The sequence below is a fragment of the Diabrotica virgifera genome, chromosome 7, assembly GCF_917563875.1.
Source record: "Diabrotica virgifera virgifera chromosome 7, PGI_DIABVI_V3a".
In the NCBI taxonomy this organism is placed as follows: Eukaryota; Metazoa; Arthropoda; class Insecta; order Coleoptera; family Chrysomelidae; genus Diabrotica; species Diabrotica virgifera.
The window spans coordinates 70,555,258-70,577,527 of NC_065449.1; the positions used below are offsets into that span (position 1 = coordinate 70,555,258).

General features: G+C 36.7%; 1 protein-coding gene across 1 annotated transcript; it reads right to left on the reverse strand.

Moving 5' to 3' along the window:
• Window positions 1-8,353: 8,353 nt before the first annotated feature.
• On the reverse strand, window positions 8,354-20,741 carry LOC126888523 (uncharacterized). Its single transcript, XM_050656866.1, has 3 exons — window positions 19,305-20,741; window positions 18,615-19,178; window positions 8,354-8,422 (listed from the first exon to the last, which is right to left on the reverse strand). The coding sequence occupies exons 1-3, from the start codon at window positions 20,739-20,741 to the stop codon at window positions 8,354-8,356; spliced, it is 2,070 nt and encodes a 689-aa protein (XP_050512823.1).
• Between the last annotated feature and the right edge of the window lie 1,529 nt (window positions 20,742-22,270).

Below are 22,270 nucleotides of genomic sequence, written 5' to 3' on the forward strand. Positions count from 1 at the left end.
TATTTAATATTTTAAAGTAACCCCCCATCCTACCACCGTGAGGGTACGTGTTTGCTGTCGTTTGATAGATTTTTCAAAAATATTGAATATTTGTATTTTGTAGTTTTTCGATCTGACGTTTATTTCGCGAAATATTGCGGGGTTTCTATTTCAAATTTTAAATTTCTCCCCCACCACTCTCTGTGGGGGTGGTGTTTGGTATCATTCGATAGATTTTTTAAAAACATTGAAAACGTATTTTTTAGCTTTTCGATCTGACGTTTATTTCTCAAAATGTTCTCTTTTTTCTTGTAAAACTTTGTGACTCACTCATTTCCTATCCCGCTATTTGTGCCCCGCTCAAACCGTCAGATTTTTGAAATATCTATACACTGTTTTGCATGTACTTAACCCACCTTATCTTAATCTGACGATTTTGAGTTTTTCTAATAATAGATTGTTTTTTCGGACCCCCTTAACGAACTCCCCTGCATTAAGATCCAATATATGGTACGGGTACATTTACAGAGTACAAGGTTTCTCCCCATGTCATAATCTGACGCGTACTCATAATCTCCCCTACTATAACGTAATATTTTATTCTGCGTTTAAATTTTTAAAAATATTTATTAGTTTTCCCAGGATTCGAAAAAAATCAGTATATTTAAAAAACATTAGTCCGAAATTTTTCGCCTACGCTCTTAAATCTAGAAAGCGATACCTTAAATCTAAATTGAATTAAATGGGTGTTTTTCTAGATTTGACTGCAGCAAATTCTTAGGCTTATTTATTTGCTTCGTACGACTTGAATCTGGAGTACAGTCCATAATTATTATTGAATAATATTTGGAACTATGCAACCCTGAATATTATTTTTAGAAAACATTAATACTGAAAAACAGATATTCGGATATTATACTGTTTTTTAAAATACAATAATAGTACCTAATTAGTATAATAGTACATAGTACCTAATTATTAATTTGTTAACACCAAAATATAAAATAAGATTTTAATTATTTTTTCAGTAATGACACAATATTTGATTTTTGGGATTTCTCTAGGAGTCCATGAAAACATTAAAATTGTATAAAAAATTATCTTATTTAAAATAAATATTTTTTATTTACCAAACCTTTGGTTTGGCGCCCTTTCGGGGCTGCGCCCGCGTGCGTCGCACGCGTTGCACGCCCGTTTACGGGGGCCCTGGGAGAGAGAATGCAACATTGCCATTCTCCGTTTAATTTTGATGTTTTTTTTTTCATTTTTATGTGCGCCGTCTGGCTATAATAAAGTTTTCTATTATCCTTTTATCTCGCTTGTCTATTTGGTTTTGTTTAAAAATTGTCACGAGTTGGTCGTGCCGTACCCTGTCAAACGCCTTTTTGTAATCAATAAAGCAGACATATACACTTTTATTTATGGCCAAACAGAGTTGAATTAATACTTTTAAGTTGCATGGCATAGTAGAGTACTTACATAATATATTAAATTTGAACTATTAATATATTAATAAGAATGAATAACCATTTTCATTTCGTTGCAAAACGAAACCTAAAGCCGTATTATACTTTAGTTCAATCAGATAGGCAGCAAGCACCCCTACTGGTTTCGAAACTTATTAGTCTCTCGTCAGGGAGTTCATATGCAGCGTTCTCTGACTAAACAAAAATAATCCCCGGCCTCCAGTCTCGGATTGCAACGAATGAAATGGCAGGATGCCATAGCGACATCTGCTAGAAAAAGTGTAGGTTTTAATTTAATAGCACATAAAATAAAAATTTAAATATTATTTTATATACCGTCTTAGGCTGCCTCGTGTTAATTTCCTGGGAGGTAGATTGCCAACTATCCCTCCATCTTTTAGGTGGTCTTCCGGGGGGTCTTGAACCGAGCTGGTTGTTTTCGAGGGCAATTTTTAGGAGTCTATTCTCATCCATTCGTCTTACATGGTTGTACCACATCCTCTTGCGCTGCCTTCCCCATCTTACAATATCTTGAAATTTGCATTGCTCTCTAATGTTTGTATTTCTCACCCTGTCTCTTCTTGGTTTCCCCACTATTGTTCTTAGGGTTTTCATTTAGGCAACTCTTAACATCTGTTTCGTTTTGCTGGTGTTTTCGCACACTTCTATGCCATATGTCATGATCCATCGTTTGCAAGTCTTGTAGATTCTAATCTACTATATTTTATATTCCACCAGATTAAAACCTATCTTTCTGGTTACACCTCCGAGGCTTCTAAGAATGCAAGCCATAATGGATGCTGTGACTAAAGAAGATAAGGGAATTCTAAAATTTGCAAATCACGTCCCATCTGCTCAGCGCGGAAAGTTCCAACGAAAGAGGGATCTCCCCGTACTCAGTAGGAGTAAAACTAATACAAATAAAAATGAATAACCATTTTCATTTCGTTGCAAAACGAAACCTAAAGCCGTATTATACTTTAGTTCAGCGTTTCCCAAATGGTGGGTCGCGACCCGGTACCGGGCCACGGACGCAAAATGCCGGGTCGCCTCGCGGTTTCACATCTTGCTTTTTAATACTGCGCTCTAACTGACGCAGGCTTCTCCGAGGATCAAAGCTGTATCACCAGAAGGTGTTTGGGTGCATTGTAGCACCCACAGAGGCATTAGCTGTCAAAAAAATGCCACCGTTTTTAACCAAATCTATGCAAGATTGTGTAAAACTTATCTTCATAAAATCTTGCCCTCTGAACTCAAGAGTATTATCTGCTTTGTGCAAAGAAATGGGAAGTCAACAGGAACATCTTCTTTTACACTGCGAAGTGCGTTGACTATAAAAAGGGAATGTTTTAAAAAGACTTATTGAGTTGAATGAAGAAATTTCAATGTTCTTAGAACAACATCCACCAACGGCTAGGGATGCAATATTTCAATTTAAAAACAGTTTTCATGATATCAATTAGTTAATCAAGGCAGCCTATCTTTGTGATATTTTTGACCCCTTGAACAATTTAAATATGACCTTACTAGGTAGCAATGTAACAGTATTTAAAGTACAAGAGAAGGTGGAAGCTGTAACAAAAAAAACTTAATTTGTGGACACGTCGTGCGGAAGCAGAAAATTACAAAGTTAACAGAACTACAAAAAGAGTATAACGTGAATTTATTGCCTGGTGATATTCCAGCGGCATTCAAGGATTACCTGCTAGAATTGGAGGCAAATCTGAAGGAATATTTTCCAAAGAAATCCATTTATAATGGACGTAGAATCCGAGACAGGACTTCCGGATTTAGCTATTGAGTCAGTAATTGAACTATCGTGTGATTAGGGCACTCAAAGACATATTTGAGAAAATACAACTGATAGGTTTTTGGCTGTCTTTATAAAATATATATTTTTAAAAGAGATAAAGTTTCTAATTCCTTTTGTTACGACCTATAAGGGTGAGGCAGGGTTTTCAACACTAGTTTTCCTCAAATAACATAGGAACCGTTTGGAAGTGGGACCGGACCTGAGGATAAAATTAACATCTTTTCCTCCAAACGTGAAGTTTTTAGTTAACCAGAAACAACTTCATACCTCTCAAAAGTAAAAGGGGTATGCAAAAAAATAGTGGGTCACGAAGGATAAGCACAAAAATAACCGGGCCACGGAAAAATAAGTTTGGGAAACGCTGCTTTAGTTCATTCAGAGAGGCCGCAAGCATCCCTACCGGTTTCGAAACTTATTCTTATTACTCTCTCGTCAGGGAGTGTATATGCAGCGTTCTCTGACTGAGCCAAAATAATCCTCGGTCTCCAGTCTCGAATTGCAACGAACGAAATGGCAGGATGCCATGGCGACATCTGCTAGAAAAAAGTCGTAAGGAGGCACATATGCTGCTACGTGTCAGGAGGCACATATGCTGCTCTCTCTGATCTAACCAAAACAAACCCCGGCGTACAGTCACGGATTACAACGAACGAAATGGCATAGATGCCCTAGCGGCAACTGCTAGCAAAAGACTACGTTTTCAATCTAATGGCATACAAAACAACAATGTTACTCTACATCCCACCAGACTGAAAACAATGGGAATCTTCTCTGGTTACACCTCCGAGACTTCTACAATTTGCAAGCCATAACGGATGCTGAGACTAAGGAAGATGAGGGAATTTTACAATTTATAATTCACGTCCCATCTGCTCAGCGCGGTAAAGTTCCAACGAGAATGGTTCCCTTCGTACTCCAATCAGAGTAAACATGTAAATCAAAAATAGTAGTCTTTTAATATTTTAAATTTTATTGTATGTGCTATTAGATTAAAACTTCTTTAACTGTATCTTCTTCTTGTAGTGCATATCTGTTTCGGATGTTGGCGACCATCATGGCAATCTGTACTTTGCACACTGCTGCTCGAAAAAAATTTGTAGTGGTTGTGTTGAACCACGTACGTAGATTTTTAAGCCAGGAAATCCTTCGCCTTCCTGGTCCTCGCTTTCCTTCTACTTTTCCCTGCAAGATTAGTTGCAGCAGTCCATATCTTTAACTATATATATTCATTTAAATTATTATAAACGATTTGTATTATAACTACCTTATTAATGAAATAAATAATTCATTTACACCACAACAAACCTTCAACTAGGCATGGCTTCCGCTGCACCACATGTATAATTTGTGCACCAATTACGTTGATTAGATTTCTTAGCTATATTTCGAGAGTTACAGCTCGTTAGTTCACTGACTCGTTAAATAAGATTACCTGTCTATCCGCTCGAAATCAATTATCAAAATTTCTGTATCAGAAATTGCGGTTTTCCAGCTAAGAGGCTAGAAATTTGTTAGAAATGGGAATTTGTCGAAAACTGATTATACAGCACGTCGTTTTAGTTAGACGGTAAAGAAAGGATTTATAAAGCACCTCAGCTCCTCTGCGTTACCGGCTGCGCATATTAGAATATAATAAATATGATATTCGAGGTATATTTTAACTAAAAATATAAGTTATTTTGTGGTATTATTTTTTATTTTGATATTAATATACAGCATTGATTAATAACTACACAGGTAGTAGTTAATAATCGATGTATACAGTGAGCACGTAAAGGTTGGAATAAATTCATTTTCATATGAATGGACGATTTGGAAATAAATCACGAAACAGGTTGATTTTTATTTTTAAATTATGACTTTTGGCATATACGTCATACTAGTGACGTCATCCATCTGAGCGTAATGACGTAATCGGTGATTTTTTTAAATAAGAATAGGGATCGTGTGATAGCTCAGTTGAAAGGTTATTCAATATTCAATTCTCTATTCAGTAATATACACACACTCAAAAATATTTTGCATAATGTAATATTTTCAAAATTATCCACCAAATCTGGTGAAATATATTTTTTTAACAAAATACTTTATTATGTATATAAAATTGTATGTTTGAAACAACAATAAACAAAATTTAAAGGATTAACAATTTATTATTATTATTTATAATATGTATTATAATAGTTATTTATGAAACAGTTTGTGAAGCATGCTTTTTGCGAACGCACGGGATATTTAGAGCACGAGCGACAGCGGAGCGAGTGCTATACATCGCGTAAGTTCGCAAAATGTACTTCACGCACAGTTTCATACAATATTTTATCTACTCTACCATAAACAAATAAAAAAACTGTAACTCTTCGCCACTGGAATTCATTTCTATTTTACAATTTTTAGAACTTTGACATTTAAAAATTCTAACTTCTTTCAAACCACAAAACTGTCAAAACTTTTGTCGTAATTTATTGCTCATTATGTCGTCACCATGACAACGCGAAAGTTGAGGATATTTGATTATATGAAAGTGTGTTAAAAGCAGTGCGAAAAAGTAAGTCCCATTTAAAATACATTTTTACTTCACACACACTTTAAACACTTCACGCACTGCTATCTATAATGACGGTTTTCACAAACTAAAAACTTAACACATAATATGACATAGAGTAAATAAATATATTTTTTTAAATTTGTACATATATAGGAACTAATATGCCGTATTTCCACGTCTTGCATCAACGCAAGGACTGAATGCGATGTCCCATGCTTCTTATAAGTATTAATGTAGTTCTGGTCCATGATGCTTCATTCTTCAATCGCTGCTATGCTATGGTCTTGTAGTGTCCTTGGGGGTGACTACCAGGACTGAATTTTTCTTTTGAGCATATCCCATCCGTGCTCAATGGGATTGAGGTCAGGTGAGCAAGGTGGCTATTGTAATCTGACGATATCTTCTGTCTCTAAAAAATCTGCCACATGTCTCGTACGATGGGGAGGCTCATTGTCGTCCATAAAAATAAATTCTGGACCAACAGCTCCTCGCCACAAGCGTACAACAGGCCTAAGAATGGTATCAATATAAATTGGTCCATTCATGTTACCAACAATGGGAATTAAAGGAGTTTTATTCTTTAGCATGATGCCGCCCCAAAACATTATGGAGCCACCTTGATATGGGACTCTTTGGACAGCTTGGTTAAGTCTGTCCTGTCGATTTGGGTTCCTCCAAATCCTAATTCGGCGATTATTCAACAAAAGGCTAATTTTGGTTTCATCAGAAAATAACACTTCTGTTGTCATGCCATTGTAAATGTTCATTGGCCCATTCCATTCGAGTCCTTTTCTGCTCTAACGTAAGCTTTGGTACAAACAATGGTCTTCTTGTAAATAAATTCGCCGAATGTAACCTGTTTCTAATAGTCTGATCGCAAATTACAATATTATGAGCTTGCTGGAGCTCTCTTCTAATAGCTGGGGCAGTCATAGAGGGGTTTCTCCGGGCAGTTAACGTTAAAAAGCGTTCTTGGACATTGGTAGTAATTCTGGGTCTTCCGCTTTTTGGACGATCGCTAACAGAATTCGTCTCTCGATATTTTTTCACAATCCGAGACACATCACTCTGATTAACTCCAACCCGGACAGCAACGTCGACTTGTGTGTGGCCTTTCTCAATCAAAGTAACGATTCTAGCTCTGTTGAACTCAGAAATCACTTGTCTATTCATATTGTTCACTACAAAGTGAATAAAACACAAACCAATTTTTACAAATATTGGTTTTCGAAAACTGATGAACGCAATATGAATACTGAGAATCTTTGCAACGATTAAGAATTAAAAAACAAGCAATAAAATACATTATTTTAGTAGACAAAAAAACATCAGTGCAAAAAATTTCAAATGAGAAGCGTTCAGTGGCGTTACAGATAATATGCAAAACATTTTTGAGTGTGCGTAAATATTAACATATTTATTTGTACAGGGTGCCCAAAAGATTTTTTTTAAATTAAATTAATGGAGAGAAAAAGAAGATTGGATGTAATTTATTTAATTCGAAATACATTTTATTTCTGTGAGAAAACAGGAATAAAAGCTTATTTGGCAAATAAATATTATTTTTCGCTTAAATTCAATGGTAAAGATACCACCCACCTGCCTCTTGGTAGTTTGAACATTTAATTTAAGCGAAAAGTAATTTTTTTAAAACAAACATTTTTTTTCTATTTTCTGATAGCAGTAAAATGTATTTTGAATTAAATAAATTACCTACATTCTTCTTTTTGTGTCAATTAATTTAATTTAAAAAAAATTTTTTGGACATCCTGTATAAACAATAATGTTAATGTTTATATTACTGAATAGAGAATTCCATAACCTTTCAAATGAGCTATCACACGACCCCTATTCTCATTTAAGAAGCATCGATTACGTCATTACGCTCAGATGGATGACGTCACCAGTATGACATATATGACAAAAAGTCACAATTCAAAAATAAAAATTGACCTGTTTCGTGATTTCTCTCTAAAATCCCCCATTCACGAAAACATGAATTTATTCCAACCTTTACGTGCTCACTGTATATGATAAACAGCAGCCCGCTGCTCTTTAACCTCATCATGGATGAAATTATTTATAAAGTCAAAAACCTGAGTATGCAGAGAGTGAAGATGACCTTCAGAGACTTTTATATCAATTTAATATAACAGCAAGAAAATTAAAGATGATAATATCACCAAATAAAACAAAAAGTATGGTAATCTCTAAAGATCAAATAAGGTGCAAGCTGGAAGTGGGCAGCAAAATAATCCATCAAGAAAGAAGTATCAGCTACCTTGGAGTACTAATGCACAGTTATGGAGATACAGAAGCGCAAGTGGCCCAACAAATAAACAAAGCCAACAACTTAGCAGGATGTCTTAAACACACTATTTGGAGCAACAGACATCTACGGACAGATACAAGATTTATAAGACACTACTTAGGCCAGTTATGACTTACACTGCGGAAACAAGACCTGACACTCTACAAGGGCAAAAAGACTGACGGAAACGTGTGAAATGAAAATAGTCTAAAGTCTAAAATATCACAGGAAAATGATTATCGAACAGACAAAGTAGCACAAACCTCAGGCAAAGCTGTAATATAGAGAACATGAATGACTGGACACTGAAAAGAAAAAAAGAATGGTATAGCCATATAAACAGAATATGAATAGGAAGACTGGTAAAGATAGCACGAGATGGTCCAATACAGATTTCCAATACCTTAATTCTCTTTTCTAAAGACAATTCTTTCTCCATCTTGAGAGAAATCCCTGATCCAAGACCATAGATACGATAGCACTTCTAGCTACGTTTCTCCGCTGCTCTGGTGTAACTTTTGAGCCAGGACCTATTCCACAAGCGTTTGCCGCTTTTAAGGCACTTCCTGCTATGTGCCTGTCGCTTCTAGGCAAGCATAATAGGATTTTTTAATACGTAAGATATCTTCAGACATCTTCAGACAGATATTCCGGGTCGGAAGAGGGGGTGGTTTTAGTTGGTAGGCGGCTGGTTATGGGGGGCAAGTGGGACGCATGGACCATACTCTGGTCTGTGTGCCCTGGCGTGTTCTCCTCTCCTGTCCGAGTCCTAACAGTACTAGGGGTATCTTCCCTAGTCAGCTAAGAGCGTTCCACCTCAGTCCAAAAAAAAGGTCAGTTATGACTTACAATGCGGAAAAAAGACCCGACACCACAAGGACAAAAAGACTGACGGAAACCTGTAAAATGAAAATAGTCTGAGATATCACAGGAAAATCATTATGGAACAGACAATGTAGCACAAATCTCAGGCAAAGCTGTAATATAGAGCCAGAACTGAAAAGAAAAAAGAATGGTATAGCGTATAGCCATATAAAAACAGCATGGGAGTAGGAAGACTGGTAAAGATAGCACAAGAAAGATCACCAAACTACCTAAGGAGTATAGGAAGACCAAGGAAGAGGTGAAGTGACAACCTGGATATCTGATGGGGAGGCATCCGAAGATGGAACAAGCGCGAGCCTATTAAGGAAGCAGGAAGCAGGAAGAAGACGAAGATTTATTATTGTTTTGAAAAATAAGTTTCAGATTTCAAAAATCGTGTCAAAATTGAGTTTATTTTCGTATTTGCCAACTTTGTTATGAGCCTACTAGGCAGATCTGGAAGTGCTTAATGACAGTTTATTATACAATAATACGAGGCATTAAAACCAAACAACTGAACATATTCGGGCAACCTTCAAAAATTCTAATGTAATAGCGGCACCACACATCGCTATGTGTTATTTGTTATGTCTATGCGCACGCATAACGCACAAGCACGAATATCAAATACGCCTCTCCACCATTGTCGGTTTTTGATACACCTCAAAGGACAAATATTTGTGCGCATACAGCGTAGCCGCATAACAAATAGCACATAGCAAGTGTGGCGCCGGCATAACAATCTCTAATCTAGAGTCTAGAGCAGCGTTTCTTAAAGTTTCTTGGTCGAGGAGCACTATTCAGGACAGAAATTTTGTAGGGAGCACTTACCATATTGCACTTGAAACCTATGTAGGTGCCACAAAGAACGAGAGACTGGCGCGAGTTGGGAGCGAGAACGAGTTGGGGGTTGGGGGACATTTTCTATTCACTTTATTAATTTTTTTTTTCAATTGCAAGCATAAGAAACTTAATTTCATATAAGAATAAAAAAATAAAATGAACACACAGGTCCTATTTCTAAAATCTTGAAAAACGTAATCTCTTCATTTTAATGTGAAGAATGAGGCTGCCTTGAGTTGCACAGGTTAGTAATATCCAGTTGAATTTGGGATAACTGAACTGCAATCGAATGTCAGGGTCCGCATTCAGTCGAGATCTATATTTTGTTTTAGTGGCCACATAGGCAGATAACGCTGCTTTACGGTTTACTGTGAAGATACCGAAATCATTAGACCGAAAGCAGTAGACCGAACTCATTAGACCGAAAAGCACTTTACCGAAACCTCACTAGACCGAACAGCAGAAAACCGAAAAGCAGGTCTTTTTACTTGTCGCAGTAAAAGAGATAAGACTAATGTAATTACAACTAAATGTTATTTGGATGGTTATCATAAACAGTTAAAATGGTGTTAACGTCACTCTACCCTTAATTTATTTTTACCATCACTAATTTGTTTAACGGATAAAAATTATTTCATATCAGACTGTAGGTACATAGTAACAATTTACACAGTCTATATATAAAATAATACAAAAAAAAATACAATAAACAAAAAGACAGATATACAAAATCTTAGCATAATTTACTGCAAACTTTTTAAATGTATTTACCATTTCGGTCTCATGCTGTTCGGTCTAGTGAGGTTTCGGTAAAGTGCTTTTCGGTCTACTGCTTTCGGTCTAATGATTTCGGTCTAATTGTCGTGTACCCTGCTTTACATACCTAAGGGTCGATTTCTCATACCTGCGGTAATCTATGGTTCAGTTGAACCAGGTTCACCGGTGATCTACGGTTTTGTTGGGGAATGCATTTCTCATTGCACGTTCATGTCAGCGCTCGTTCTACAGCTTTCGAAAAATGCCAATAGATGGCAAAAGGTAAAAAACTGTCGCCATTGTGAACTACCTTTAATAAAGTTAAATTTACGTATTTAAAGTCAAATAGTCATTTTAATAATTATAAATAAATATTATAAAAACAAAAATAATGTTATCGTTTATCGTTGGGCTTAATATAATAAAATAGGATATATTTATATTATGACAGCGTTTCGTGTTAACACAACGCATGCGTAGTCCATGAAATCATCTGAACTGAGTTCTGAAATCTTTGAACGGCCGAATTCCACCGTTCAAGCATCGTTTAAGTTTAAACTGCCATCGGTTGAACGTGCGAATTGAGAAAGACGATTTTGACTTTAAACTGACGTTTACTAGAAGTTCAGGTTAAACTGGAGTTTGAACTCGATATGAGAAATTGGCCCTAAGTATGTTTTTGCAAAAAGGAGACGAATAATTATCGCTTTATCTGATAGAATTTTAAATTCGTCTTTGAGTTGACACCAAAAATCTACTAGATTTACTTTCAAAATGTTTTTTTATCGCAGAATCCGATGTCAAATGTATCAGGCATTCATACTGCTGTGATGTTAAGGAAGCTAGTCTTTTAACATTGCAAGGTATGGACCTGCAACAAAGAAGTTGTCGAGGAATTCCTCAGGAAAATAATTATGGAAGTTTTCAAGTAAATTTAGCAGATGAGTGTGGAACTCGTTAAAGACAGCTTCAGGTATGTCCGATTTAAGTTCTTCTCTAAATTGTGTGATTCGTGGAAAGCTATCCAGATTTTTATTTTTCACCGATTCTGCCCAAAAAATTAATTTCTTCCTATACGCTTGTATTTTATCATTGGCGTTAAAGACAGTTATTGTCTTTCCCTGACGTGAGAGACTAACTTCATTGACCTTGTTAAAAATATCTGTTAAATATGCCAATTTAATTAACCAATGCTATGCCAAATTAACCATGTGAAACCAGTATTTTAATTTTGAAACTCTTATCTATTTTTTTCTAATGTTTAACCGTTTATTATCGCCATAGAGCGGAGCACCTCTAGATGCTTTGCGGAGCACTCGGTGCTCCGCGGAGCACAGTTTGGGAAACGCTGGTCTAGAGGATAGAGAAAGTGGTTTTTGCATACAAGTACAACGATACATAACGCATCTAATGCTGTATTTTTTTTACTACAATACATCCGGTCTCTTAAATAAAATATTAAATTATAACAAATACAACATAATGTCAAAATAATGAAATTCAGCCAAAACAATAACTGTATACAAATAAGTTTCAAATTCTGCAGTTATTATTAACGATTGTAAAAATAACAACATACTAAAATTATATGTTTTTCAACCTTGAAATCTGACTTATTTTCCTACATAACTGGTTATAAAATAGAGTATCTGTTTTAGAATGCTTATGCTATTTAACTTTCATTACTCATTCCATAAAGTGGATATGATCCAGATTTTTATCGAGTAGTTAAAAACAACCTAATTAAGAATGATTCCTAGCATTTTATACAAATTAATAGTCATTTAAATATCCTTTCCCTGATTCATTTTATTTATATTAAATTTACATATAATTGATAGACGAAAAAAATCAAAAGAGAGAATAAAAACAAGTAATTGGACCTTTTCACCCAATGTGACCGGAAGTGGAACTGCAAGTCAATATTTGAACTCTTCGTGTAACTTTGCGTCGACTGATATACGATTTGAGTTTAGCCAGTTACTCGGCTTTCATGCATCAGTCTTTCAGGTCGAAATCTTTGCGATCCTGGTATGTACTCAAGAGATTACAGACAGGACTTGCTCAGGCAGGACCATCTCTATCTGCTCTGACAGCCAGGCAGCGCTAAGGGCTTTGGAAGCGCCCAAGATCAGCTCTAAGCTGGTTCTTGAGTGCAAGAGAGCACTGGATGATGTTGCTCTGACCATCAGGGTTAGGTTGGTATGGGTACCGGAACACACAGGTGTGAAGGCAACGAAAGGGCTGAAGCGCTGACAAGACGGGGCTTCTGCACTCTGCCTGTGGGACCCGAACCTGTGATTGGGGTGCCCTTCAGTACTGGTCGGGGTAGTCTCAGGGAGCTTCTTCTGTGGAGGTTCCAGGACTCCTGGGCCAGACGTGGAGGTTTGAGACAGGCTAGGCTCCACATAGTGGGGCCATCCAAATGTCTCACAGCCCAACTGCTTTTTCTAGATGTTCTGCTCCCTGGTGGTCAGTATGATCACCGGCCACTGTAGACTCCGACGGCACCTTCATCTGCTTGGACTGGCGGATGACTCACGGTGCCGTCTATGTAATGAGAAGGAAACCTCCTCACATGTCCTCTGGGGACGCCCGGCATTGGCCCATCAGAGGAAGCAGATCCTGGGATCGACATTTAGGCAGCCGAGCTAGGTGAGGGACTTGCCTCTTAAGAGGCTTGTGGCTTTCTGTAAGGCCATAAGGTTTCTGGGGATTAGACTTTCGGGGTGGCATCGACAGATTGGCGGACCCTGCTGAGTCTGACAGACATGGGAGCCCGGTTCAGCCTGGGCTCGAGAAACGCCGAAGACCAGGTTCTTATGGACCTGGTCCCTAGGATAGGGGTGATACAATGGACCTGCCGTAGGTCTTAAGTGTCTGAAGGGCACACAAGTGGGCCCTGCCCCGATTTACCATACCACATGATATAAGATTTCACTAATTTTGAGTCATTTTTGCCAAACTTCCAGGCATAACTTTACTTTTTAACCGGAAATCATATCAAAACCGGAACTAAATATTTGAGTTAAAAATGAATAAAGGAGAACAAGTATTAAATATACAACTAAGGAAATTTTTTATCTTCCTCAAACATAAAAATTATGCTTATTCGACAAGACTACCTAAACATCCTAAAATTTTCCATACAATAAAAAACTTAAACAAAATAACTACTTCGCTTGCTTTAATTACGCTTGTATTCTTTTTCCCAATGCTGGACCAAAGAAAAAACTATAATTGAGACTAAAACTCTGCACTACTGGATGGCGAAAGTTTTATAGGGCAATACATTAAAAGTTTTTGCTTTAAACCAGCAAAACCTTTAACGACAGGGAATGTAAGAACATGAAAATAATTTGTCTAGGATCAGAATTTGTTCTTTCAGTGTCAGTGGCGTAAAAGGGGTTAAAAAGATTTACTAAGATTTTAGTATTTTACTCGGAAATTTACTTATTTGGAATATACACATACACACACTTGAGTCAAGGGTTCTTTACCCGTGCGCCATTACTACCGCCGGTTATTCAGTAAAGACACATGTTATTTTTATAAACGCTCTATAGTCAGTACATCGAAAAGAGATACAGTCGGAAAAATGAAAGAATACCCATGAACGAACATATAAAACACGCTGTATTTTCCTGTCACCGTGTCACACAAAAAAATTGGCCAGTGCAAGTACATGTAACAATAATTATTACATGTACTTGCGCTGGCCAATTTTTTGTGTGACATGGTAACAGGAAAATACAGCGTGCTTTATATGTTCGTTCATGGGTATTCTTTCATTTTTCCTACTGTACATATCTACAAAAAAGACGCTTGGTGACGTTTTCAAACTTTAAGGACAATTTTTGACGTTTCTGGGTTTGTTTACTTGTCACTGTCAGTGTGTTGGATTTCTTGCTGTTTTTTGTCCTGTTTTTGCAATTAGAAGTTATTTATATTAAACCAACAGCTATTTTCACAGCCAGTTTTTTACTAGAGTTTGAAATTTTATGGTAAGTGGTGTGAGTTTTTATTCAATCTCACCCCACCGTGGCAAAAAATGGTTTAATTATTACCTTTTGCCTAATTGGACATAGGTGAATATTTTAGGACCACACCCGTATGTCCCGTCCTTCGATATAAACAAAATAGTGAACTTTTAGGAGAACTGGTTCGAATAATTTGATTTGGTCTGGTTTTAAAGGTGCTAATTAATACGATAGAAAGGGTTGTGTATTAGCGATAAATAAGGGTATCCGGCGAACAAAACATTTATTAACAAAAAAAAACAACGAATTTAACAAATAAGCGGCTTAACGATAAATGATATTCTTAATAGCGAACGAGAGAGAGTAAGAGTCTTTTTAATCTATTAATTATTGCGGAGAGAGTATTTTTACGGCGAAGAGAGACGCACAAGCGAACAAAGTGTTCAACTCGGAGAGCAGAAAGAGACTACTGAAATTCTATTCAAATCTCTGCACTATTATCTTTGATAGTTTAGTTTACACTATTCGCCCTGAAAAGGGCCAAACACATGTTACACTTCTTTGGCAAAATGACCTGCTTTTACCCCGAAACTATAAAAAATGCAGATGTATATTTTATGAAACACACAACGCTACACTCAAGTTTTTCAGAGAATTAAATATTTTAAACACAATACAGATTGTCCCAACAGATTTACAGAGAGATATTTTTATAAAAGCAAATTAATGTAAATAACTGTTGTTTTCACAACATACTCCCCCGCGTTGAAGCACTGGCTTTACATAAACCTAACCTAACATAAATCAACTTACAATGTTCTTAAGCGAAAACACTAAACTTAACTTAATTTTAACAGTCATTTGGTAGAGGACACAATTTATTAATAGAGCGCTTGAAGACTCCATCTTTAGTTTTGACCGATGCAACTCTTACTCGGCCATCCTTTCCGGGAAAGACATCAATCACTCTTGCTAGAGCCCAGTAAAGAGGAGGAGTGTTATCTTCAATCAACAAGACGAGATCGTTGGGCTCTAGGTTCTTATGAGGAAGAAACCATTTAGGGCGATTTTGGAGTCTGTTCAAGTAGTCAATTGACCATTTTTTCCAAAACATTTGCTGGAGTTTAGAGAGATGTTGCCATAAACTTAATCTATTTTCGGGAATGTGGATTACATCCCTTTCAGGAAATGACGTAAGAGATTGTCCAATCAAGAAATGTCCAGGGGTCAGATAGGTTAGATCAGAGGGATCATTTGAGAGGGAGCAAAGCGGTCGAGAGTTGAGCACAGCTTCAATTTGAGTGAGAACAGTGGTAAATTCTTCAAAAGTGAGCTTAATATCACCCATGAGTCTACGGATATGATGCTTTGCGCTCTTTATAGCGCTTTCCCAGATGCCACCATGATGAGGGGCTCGAGGAACTATGGTTTTCCAGCGAATATGCGATGATGCCAAAAAATCATTAATAGAGCGAGAGTTTTCTTTTTCTTTTAAAAACTTATAAAGTTCAAACAACTGATTACGAGCTCCCAAAAAGTTCGTGGCGTTGTCACTGAATATAGTCTGAGGGAGGCCTCTACGGCTAATAAAACGTTTTAGAGCGAGAAGAAACGTCTCTGTAGAAAGGCCGGACACGACTTCAATGTGAACAGCTCGAGTCGATAGACAAACGAAAAGAGCAATATAAGATTTTATCAAAGGAGCTTTGCGGAGTTTGGAAGCTTTGATCTGAAAGGGCCCGCCAAAATCTAATCCGACATGAGCGAATACTCGAGAGGATTGCAAACGTTCCTTTGGTAAATCTGCCATAATCTGAATAGCGGGTTTGGCATTAAACCTAAAACAAACCATACATTGGTGTATGACCTTTTTAACTTCACGTAGTCCATTTAAAGGCCAATATTTAAGTCGAATTTGAGATAAAGTATTTTGAGGACCAGAGTGACAAAGTCTGATATGTTCTCTCTGAAGAAAGAGACGTACTACACGATTTTTTGAGGGAAGGAGAAGAGGATATTTTTGATCAAATGTAACGTCTGAGTTACCAAGGCGACCTCCTACACGCAGCATTTCATTTTCATCCAAAAAGGGGTTTAAGCGTAAAAGAGACTTATTGGATAGAGTTTTACCTTTTTTAATCTCAGAAAGCTCAAGCGAGAAAGAAGAATACTGAAGCATCTTAACAATCTTCAGTTCGGCGTTTTGAAGTTCGCTTACTTCAAGAGAATTTGATAACTTGCGAGAAGGCGATTTGGCATTATTGGCAAACCTGAATATAAATGCTAAAGTTCTTATAAACCTTGAAAAATTAGAGAACCTATCAGAAAGAGAGGTGAAAAAATCTATTTGATCATTTCGAATGTGAAGAGTTACTTTCCTTTCTTCGGGTAACTTGGAGGTATAAACTTTTGGATTGTATTTCAACAAATCCAACCGAGATTGATTCAAAAATTGAGGACCATGAAACCACAAAGAAGATTTAAGTATTTCAGCGGGTAGCATTCCTCGGGAGAGTATGTCGGCAGGATTCTCTTTGGATCGTACGTGCCTCCAATGAGCGTTAGGAGAATTATCTAAAATTTGTGCAACCCTATTTGCTACAAATTGAGTCCAACGAGAGGGATGCGAACGAAGCCAAGCGAGAACAATTTCTGAATCCGACCACATATTTATAGAGTCTAAGCGAGAGAGTTTTTCTTCAATAATATTAGCAATCCTTGCTGTGAGCTTACTACACAATAGCGCACCCATGAGTTCCAATCTTGGGAGAGTCAAGGGTTTTAGCGGAGCGACACGACTCTTAGATGCTAAAAGTGAACAAGATACTTGTTCTGATCTATAAATCACACGTAGGTAGATGCAAGCTCCATAAGCCTTTAAACTTGCATCCGAGAATGAGTGAATCTAAACACTGGTGATTTCTTGACTTAAGAAGAGACACCGAGGTATATTTAAATCCTTAAAATGAGAGAGACTGCGAACAAAATTTAGCCACTCATGCAACGTATCTGCATCTATGCTATCGTTCCAATTAATTTTGGAAATCCAAATTTTTTGCATAATTAATTTAGCGACAACTGTAACTGGGTTAATTAGGCCTTGAGGATCAAATATTTGGGCAATCATTGACAGTACTTCTCTCTTGGTGTATGAGTCCTTTAGGGTAAAATTTGGGAGAGAGATTGAGAAGGTGTCAAGAATAGGATTCCAACATAAACCTAAAACCTTATTGGAGCCATTATCTGGAGCTATTACATAAGAAGTGTTCGAAGAGAGAGAAGAGATATTTTTTAAAAACAAGTCTGAGTTAGAACACCATTTATGAAGAGAGATACAAGCGGTTCCAAGTAAACTAGTTATTTCCTTATGAGCTTTAAGGAGAGTCTGTACATCATTAGCGCCATAGAGAATGTCATCAATGTAACAACTATTTTGAAGAGCATCACTGGCCAGAGGATACTCAGTCTGATGATTTTGTGCCAGTTCCATTAAACAGCGAGTACTCTGAAAGCTAGCGCTTTTAGTTCCATACGTTACGGTTTGCAATTCAAGACACTCAATGTCTTTTACAGGGGAGTCACGCCACAGAATATTTAAAAGAGAGGTTTGAGCAGGATTTATTCTAATTTGTCTATACATTTTTTGTATATCCGTTGTAAAAACGAAGGAATACAATCTAAACCGTAGCAAAATGTCAAAAAGTTCCGGTTGAAGAGTAGGACCTTTGAGTAAAATATCATTGAGCGAATAACCACTAGAGCTTTTCATCGAACCATCGAAAACAACCCTAAGCTTTGTTGTTAAAGATTCTTCCTTAAACACACAGTGATGCGGTAGAAAATATTTATTTTCTAACTTTTCGTTGGTTAGAGAGAGAGGCACTATTTTCGCATGTTCGAGAAGAAGATATTCATTAATGAAAGATTTATATTGAGCGTATGTACTTTCGTTTTTTAAGAGCCTATGTTCTAAATTCATAAATCTTTTAAAGGCCATTTTAAAGGATTCACCTAACATTTTATTAGCGTTTTCAGAGACAAATGGAAGATTTACTTGAAAGCGGCCTGAAGGTAATACAAGAGTAGTTTTGCTAAATATTTGTTCCGCTAATTCTTCATCGGGAGTTAATTTACTAACGAGGGGAACTTCTTCAATTTCGAAAAATTGTTGAAGCAACTTATCCAACTGATTTTCTTCGGGTTCGGATTGAACAAAGAGAGAAACATTTGATTGAGAGATAGCCAAATGTGAATTACGGTGAAAAACCTGAGGATTAATTGTACCAAAAATAACATAGCCTAAGTGAGTATTCTGAAGAATGGGAAGATTTTTTCCTAACCGTATAAATCCATCCGTCAATAATTCACTATAGATATCACCAGCTAGAAGCAAATCAATTTTACCCGGAACAGAATACGAGGGATCTGCGAGAGTGAGATCCTGTGGGACTTTTATTTTACTTCTATCTATAGTAGCTCTAGGAAGCCTACAAGTTATACTATCGAGTACAGCGAAAGAAGTTTTAAAACTTCTGTCATTTACATTATAGGGGAAAAATTCTAAGTTTAACATTTCGTTTGAGAGTGAGGTGTTTTCGGATATGGTTGATATCTGTAGCTGTTTAAAATAAGGGATGAGTTTTAACTTCTCAACCAAATCACGAGAGATAAACGAATGTTGGCTCCCATTATCTAGGAGCGCTCTGGCATGCATGGGTCTGCCGTCTTTCGAATAAACGGTTACTAAAGCGGTAGCCAACAATACATCAGTTTTAACTGATAAAGCGGAGAGAGATGTGGCTGCCTGAGAATCTGGAAAATTTTGCATATCTACAGGAGGTCTGGATGAGCTAGTAGAAGCTTCATTTTGGCTGCGATTATTAAAGGAATGCTGAGTAGATATGGGAGCGACAACACGAGAGGCACCTTGAGAATTTTGAGGAGTTTGAGCATTGCGCTCACGAGAGAGAGCTTGCCTATTGATGTTCCTAGAGGAAGAGACATTTTCAGAGGTTCCATGGAGGGATGAGTGATGATGACCCCCACACAAAGTACATGATCGAGTAGAGCCGCAATCTTGAGAGAAATGTTTACTACCCAAACAATTAAAACACAGTTTCTTACCTTTTACAAAATTAAATTTTTCCTGTAAAGAGAGGCATTTAAAATCATTACACTGATAAACCTTATGAGCATTACTTCTACAAAAAGTACAATTATTATCAGAGAAAGAGTGTGATGGTTGGTCAACTGATGAGAAGAAAGATGCTTTTGATTGAGATCTGTTATTAACCTTTTTATCATGGTCTGAAACGTTTAATTTTTCCTGAATATCACACTTTTTCTCGAGAAATTTAAAAAACTGTGAAAGGGTAGGTAAGGTCTTTGTCCCAATATCATATTCAAAGGCCCTATGTGTAGCAAAATCTAATTTTTGTAAAAATATTTCAATTAATAGTAAATCCCAATGCTCAATTGGTACGGACATATTTTTCAAAGCGAGCAGCGTCTGCTGAGCTAGAGTTAAAAATTCGCGTAATGCCTTTGAATTACTTTTAACTAGAGATGGAGCCTTTAACAATTTTTGAATGTGTAAGCTAATCACTCGCGATTTGTTTTCGTAACGATCTTTGAGAGTTTTTACAGCTATATCGAAATTTTCGTCGATAACTTCGATGTTGTCGATCAACTGGAGGGGTTCATTTCGCAGGAACGATTTAAGGTAAATAAATCGTTGCACATTATTGAGTTCTTCATTGTTCACTATTAGCGTCTCGAAGAGCTGGTAGAACGAGTTGAACTCAGAGAATGACCCGCAGAACGTTTGCATGGTGATCTCCGGAAGCCTAACCTTAGCAGTGGCCACAGTTGACTGAGTGCTATTTGATCTGAGAGGAGGGGGGCCCAACAATAACTCGTCCATCTTACGCTGTAGGCCCGCGAGAATAGAGAAATATTTTTGCTCAGTTGTTACCCTGTCTTCTGCTTCAGTACCGGCTTCATCAATCTCGTCTATCTGATCCATTATTTCTTCATATTTTAAAAAACAGGTTTTTAATTCTGTTTGCCGAAATTGAAATTGTAGCGCATCCTTTTCCGTACTAGCCTTTTGTGAGAGCCAGTTTTCAATTCTTGTAATTTTAGCCTTCAAAGGCGTCCTTTTTTTCTTGAGGTCTTCCATTTCTATCCCGAATTCGATTGAGCACACACGGCGAGAGAGAGTCTATCGATACGCGCCAAAATCTGAATTACACTCGAGAGTTTTTTTGTCAATTAACAAGCGCGGCGAGAGAATAAGAGTTTAAGTTTCACAGAGAGATACAGCGTCTACGTTAAATGTCTACAAAAGTGTTTTTTGACCGTAAAATGTCTTTGAGCAGAGTTTACCTTGGATCAGCAATAAAAGTTTTTAAAAAATGGAAAAAGCTCACCAAATTAGTCCAATTGATAAAGCAACAGGCGGCAGCTACTAACCACACACAATAACTTCACTTCCTTTTACTTAGAGTTTATCGCGACGCGAACTAACAAGTCTTGTAGAGGTATTACACACAGAAATGTCCGAAAAAGCGGCACAAACACGAAAACCAAACCAAAATCCGGCTCGAAGGACCATCAAATGGTGTGAGTTTTTATTCAATCTCACCCCACCGTGGCAAAAAATGGTTTAATTATTACCTTTTGCCTAATTGGACATAGGTGAATATTTTAGGACCACACCCGTATGTCCCGTCCTTCGATATAAACAAAATAGTGAACTTTTAGGAGAACTGGTTCGAATAATTTGATTTGGTCTGGTTTTAAAGGTGCTAATTAATACGATAGAAAGGGTTGTGTATTAGCGATAAATAAGGGTATCCGGCGAACAAAACATTTATTAACAAAAAAAACAACGAATTTAACAAATAAGCGGCTTAACGATAAATGATATTCTTAATAGCGAACGAGAGAGAGTAAGAGTCTTTTTAATCTATTAATTATTGCGGAGAGAGTATTTTTACGGCGAAGAGAGACGCACAAGCGAACAAAGTGTTCAACTCGGAGAGCAGAAAGAGACTACTGAAATTCTATTCAAATCTCTGCACTATTATCTTTGATAGTTTAGTTTACACTATTCGCCCTGAAAAGGGCCAAACACATGTTACACTTCTTTGGCAAAATGACCTGCTTTTACCCCGAAACTATAAAAAATGCAGATGTATATTTTATGAAACACACAACGCTACACTCAAGTTTTTCAGAGAATTAAATATTTTAAACACAATACAGATTGTCCCAACAGATTTACAGAGAGATATTTTTATAAAAGCAAATTAATGTAAATAACTGTTGTTTTCACAACAGTAAGTATTTTATTTTGATATTAATTTACATACAAAAATAACCTCATTTACGTTCTTAAGGAGTTTTGTTTAAATTTTTATAAAAGTGAAATAAATAACAAAAACAAAATATTTTAGTTTCAAATATTCACATTATTACCAAATATTAAATTTTAATATCACTAATGATATTAAAATTAATTATTAAGCTACTTTAAATGTAGCTAAATTCTATTTATTTTATAACGTCAAATTTTATATACGTGATCGTGTAATAGCCACTTTCTGTCACTTGCCGTTGCGTTGAATAAATTTCCGACTTATTTCGTATGCTTTAAATGATGACGCACGGGTAAAGAATCATGGACTCAAGTGTATATTTGGACAC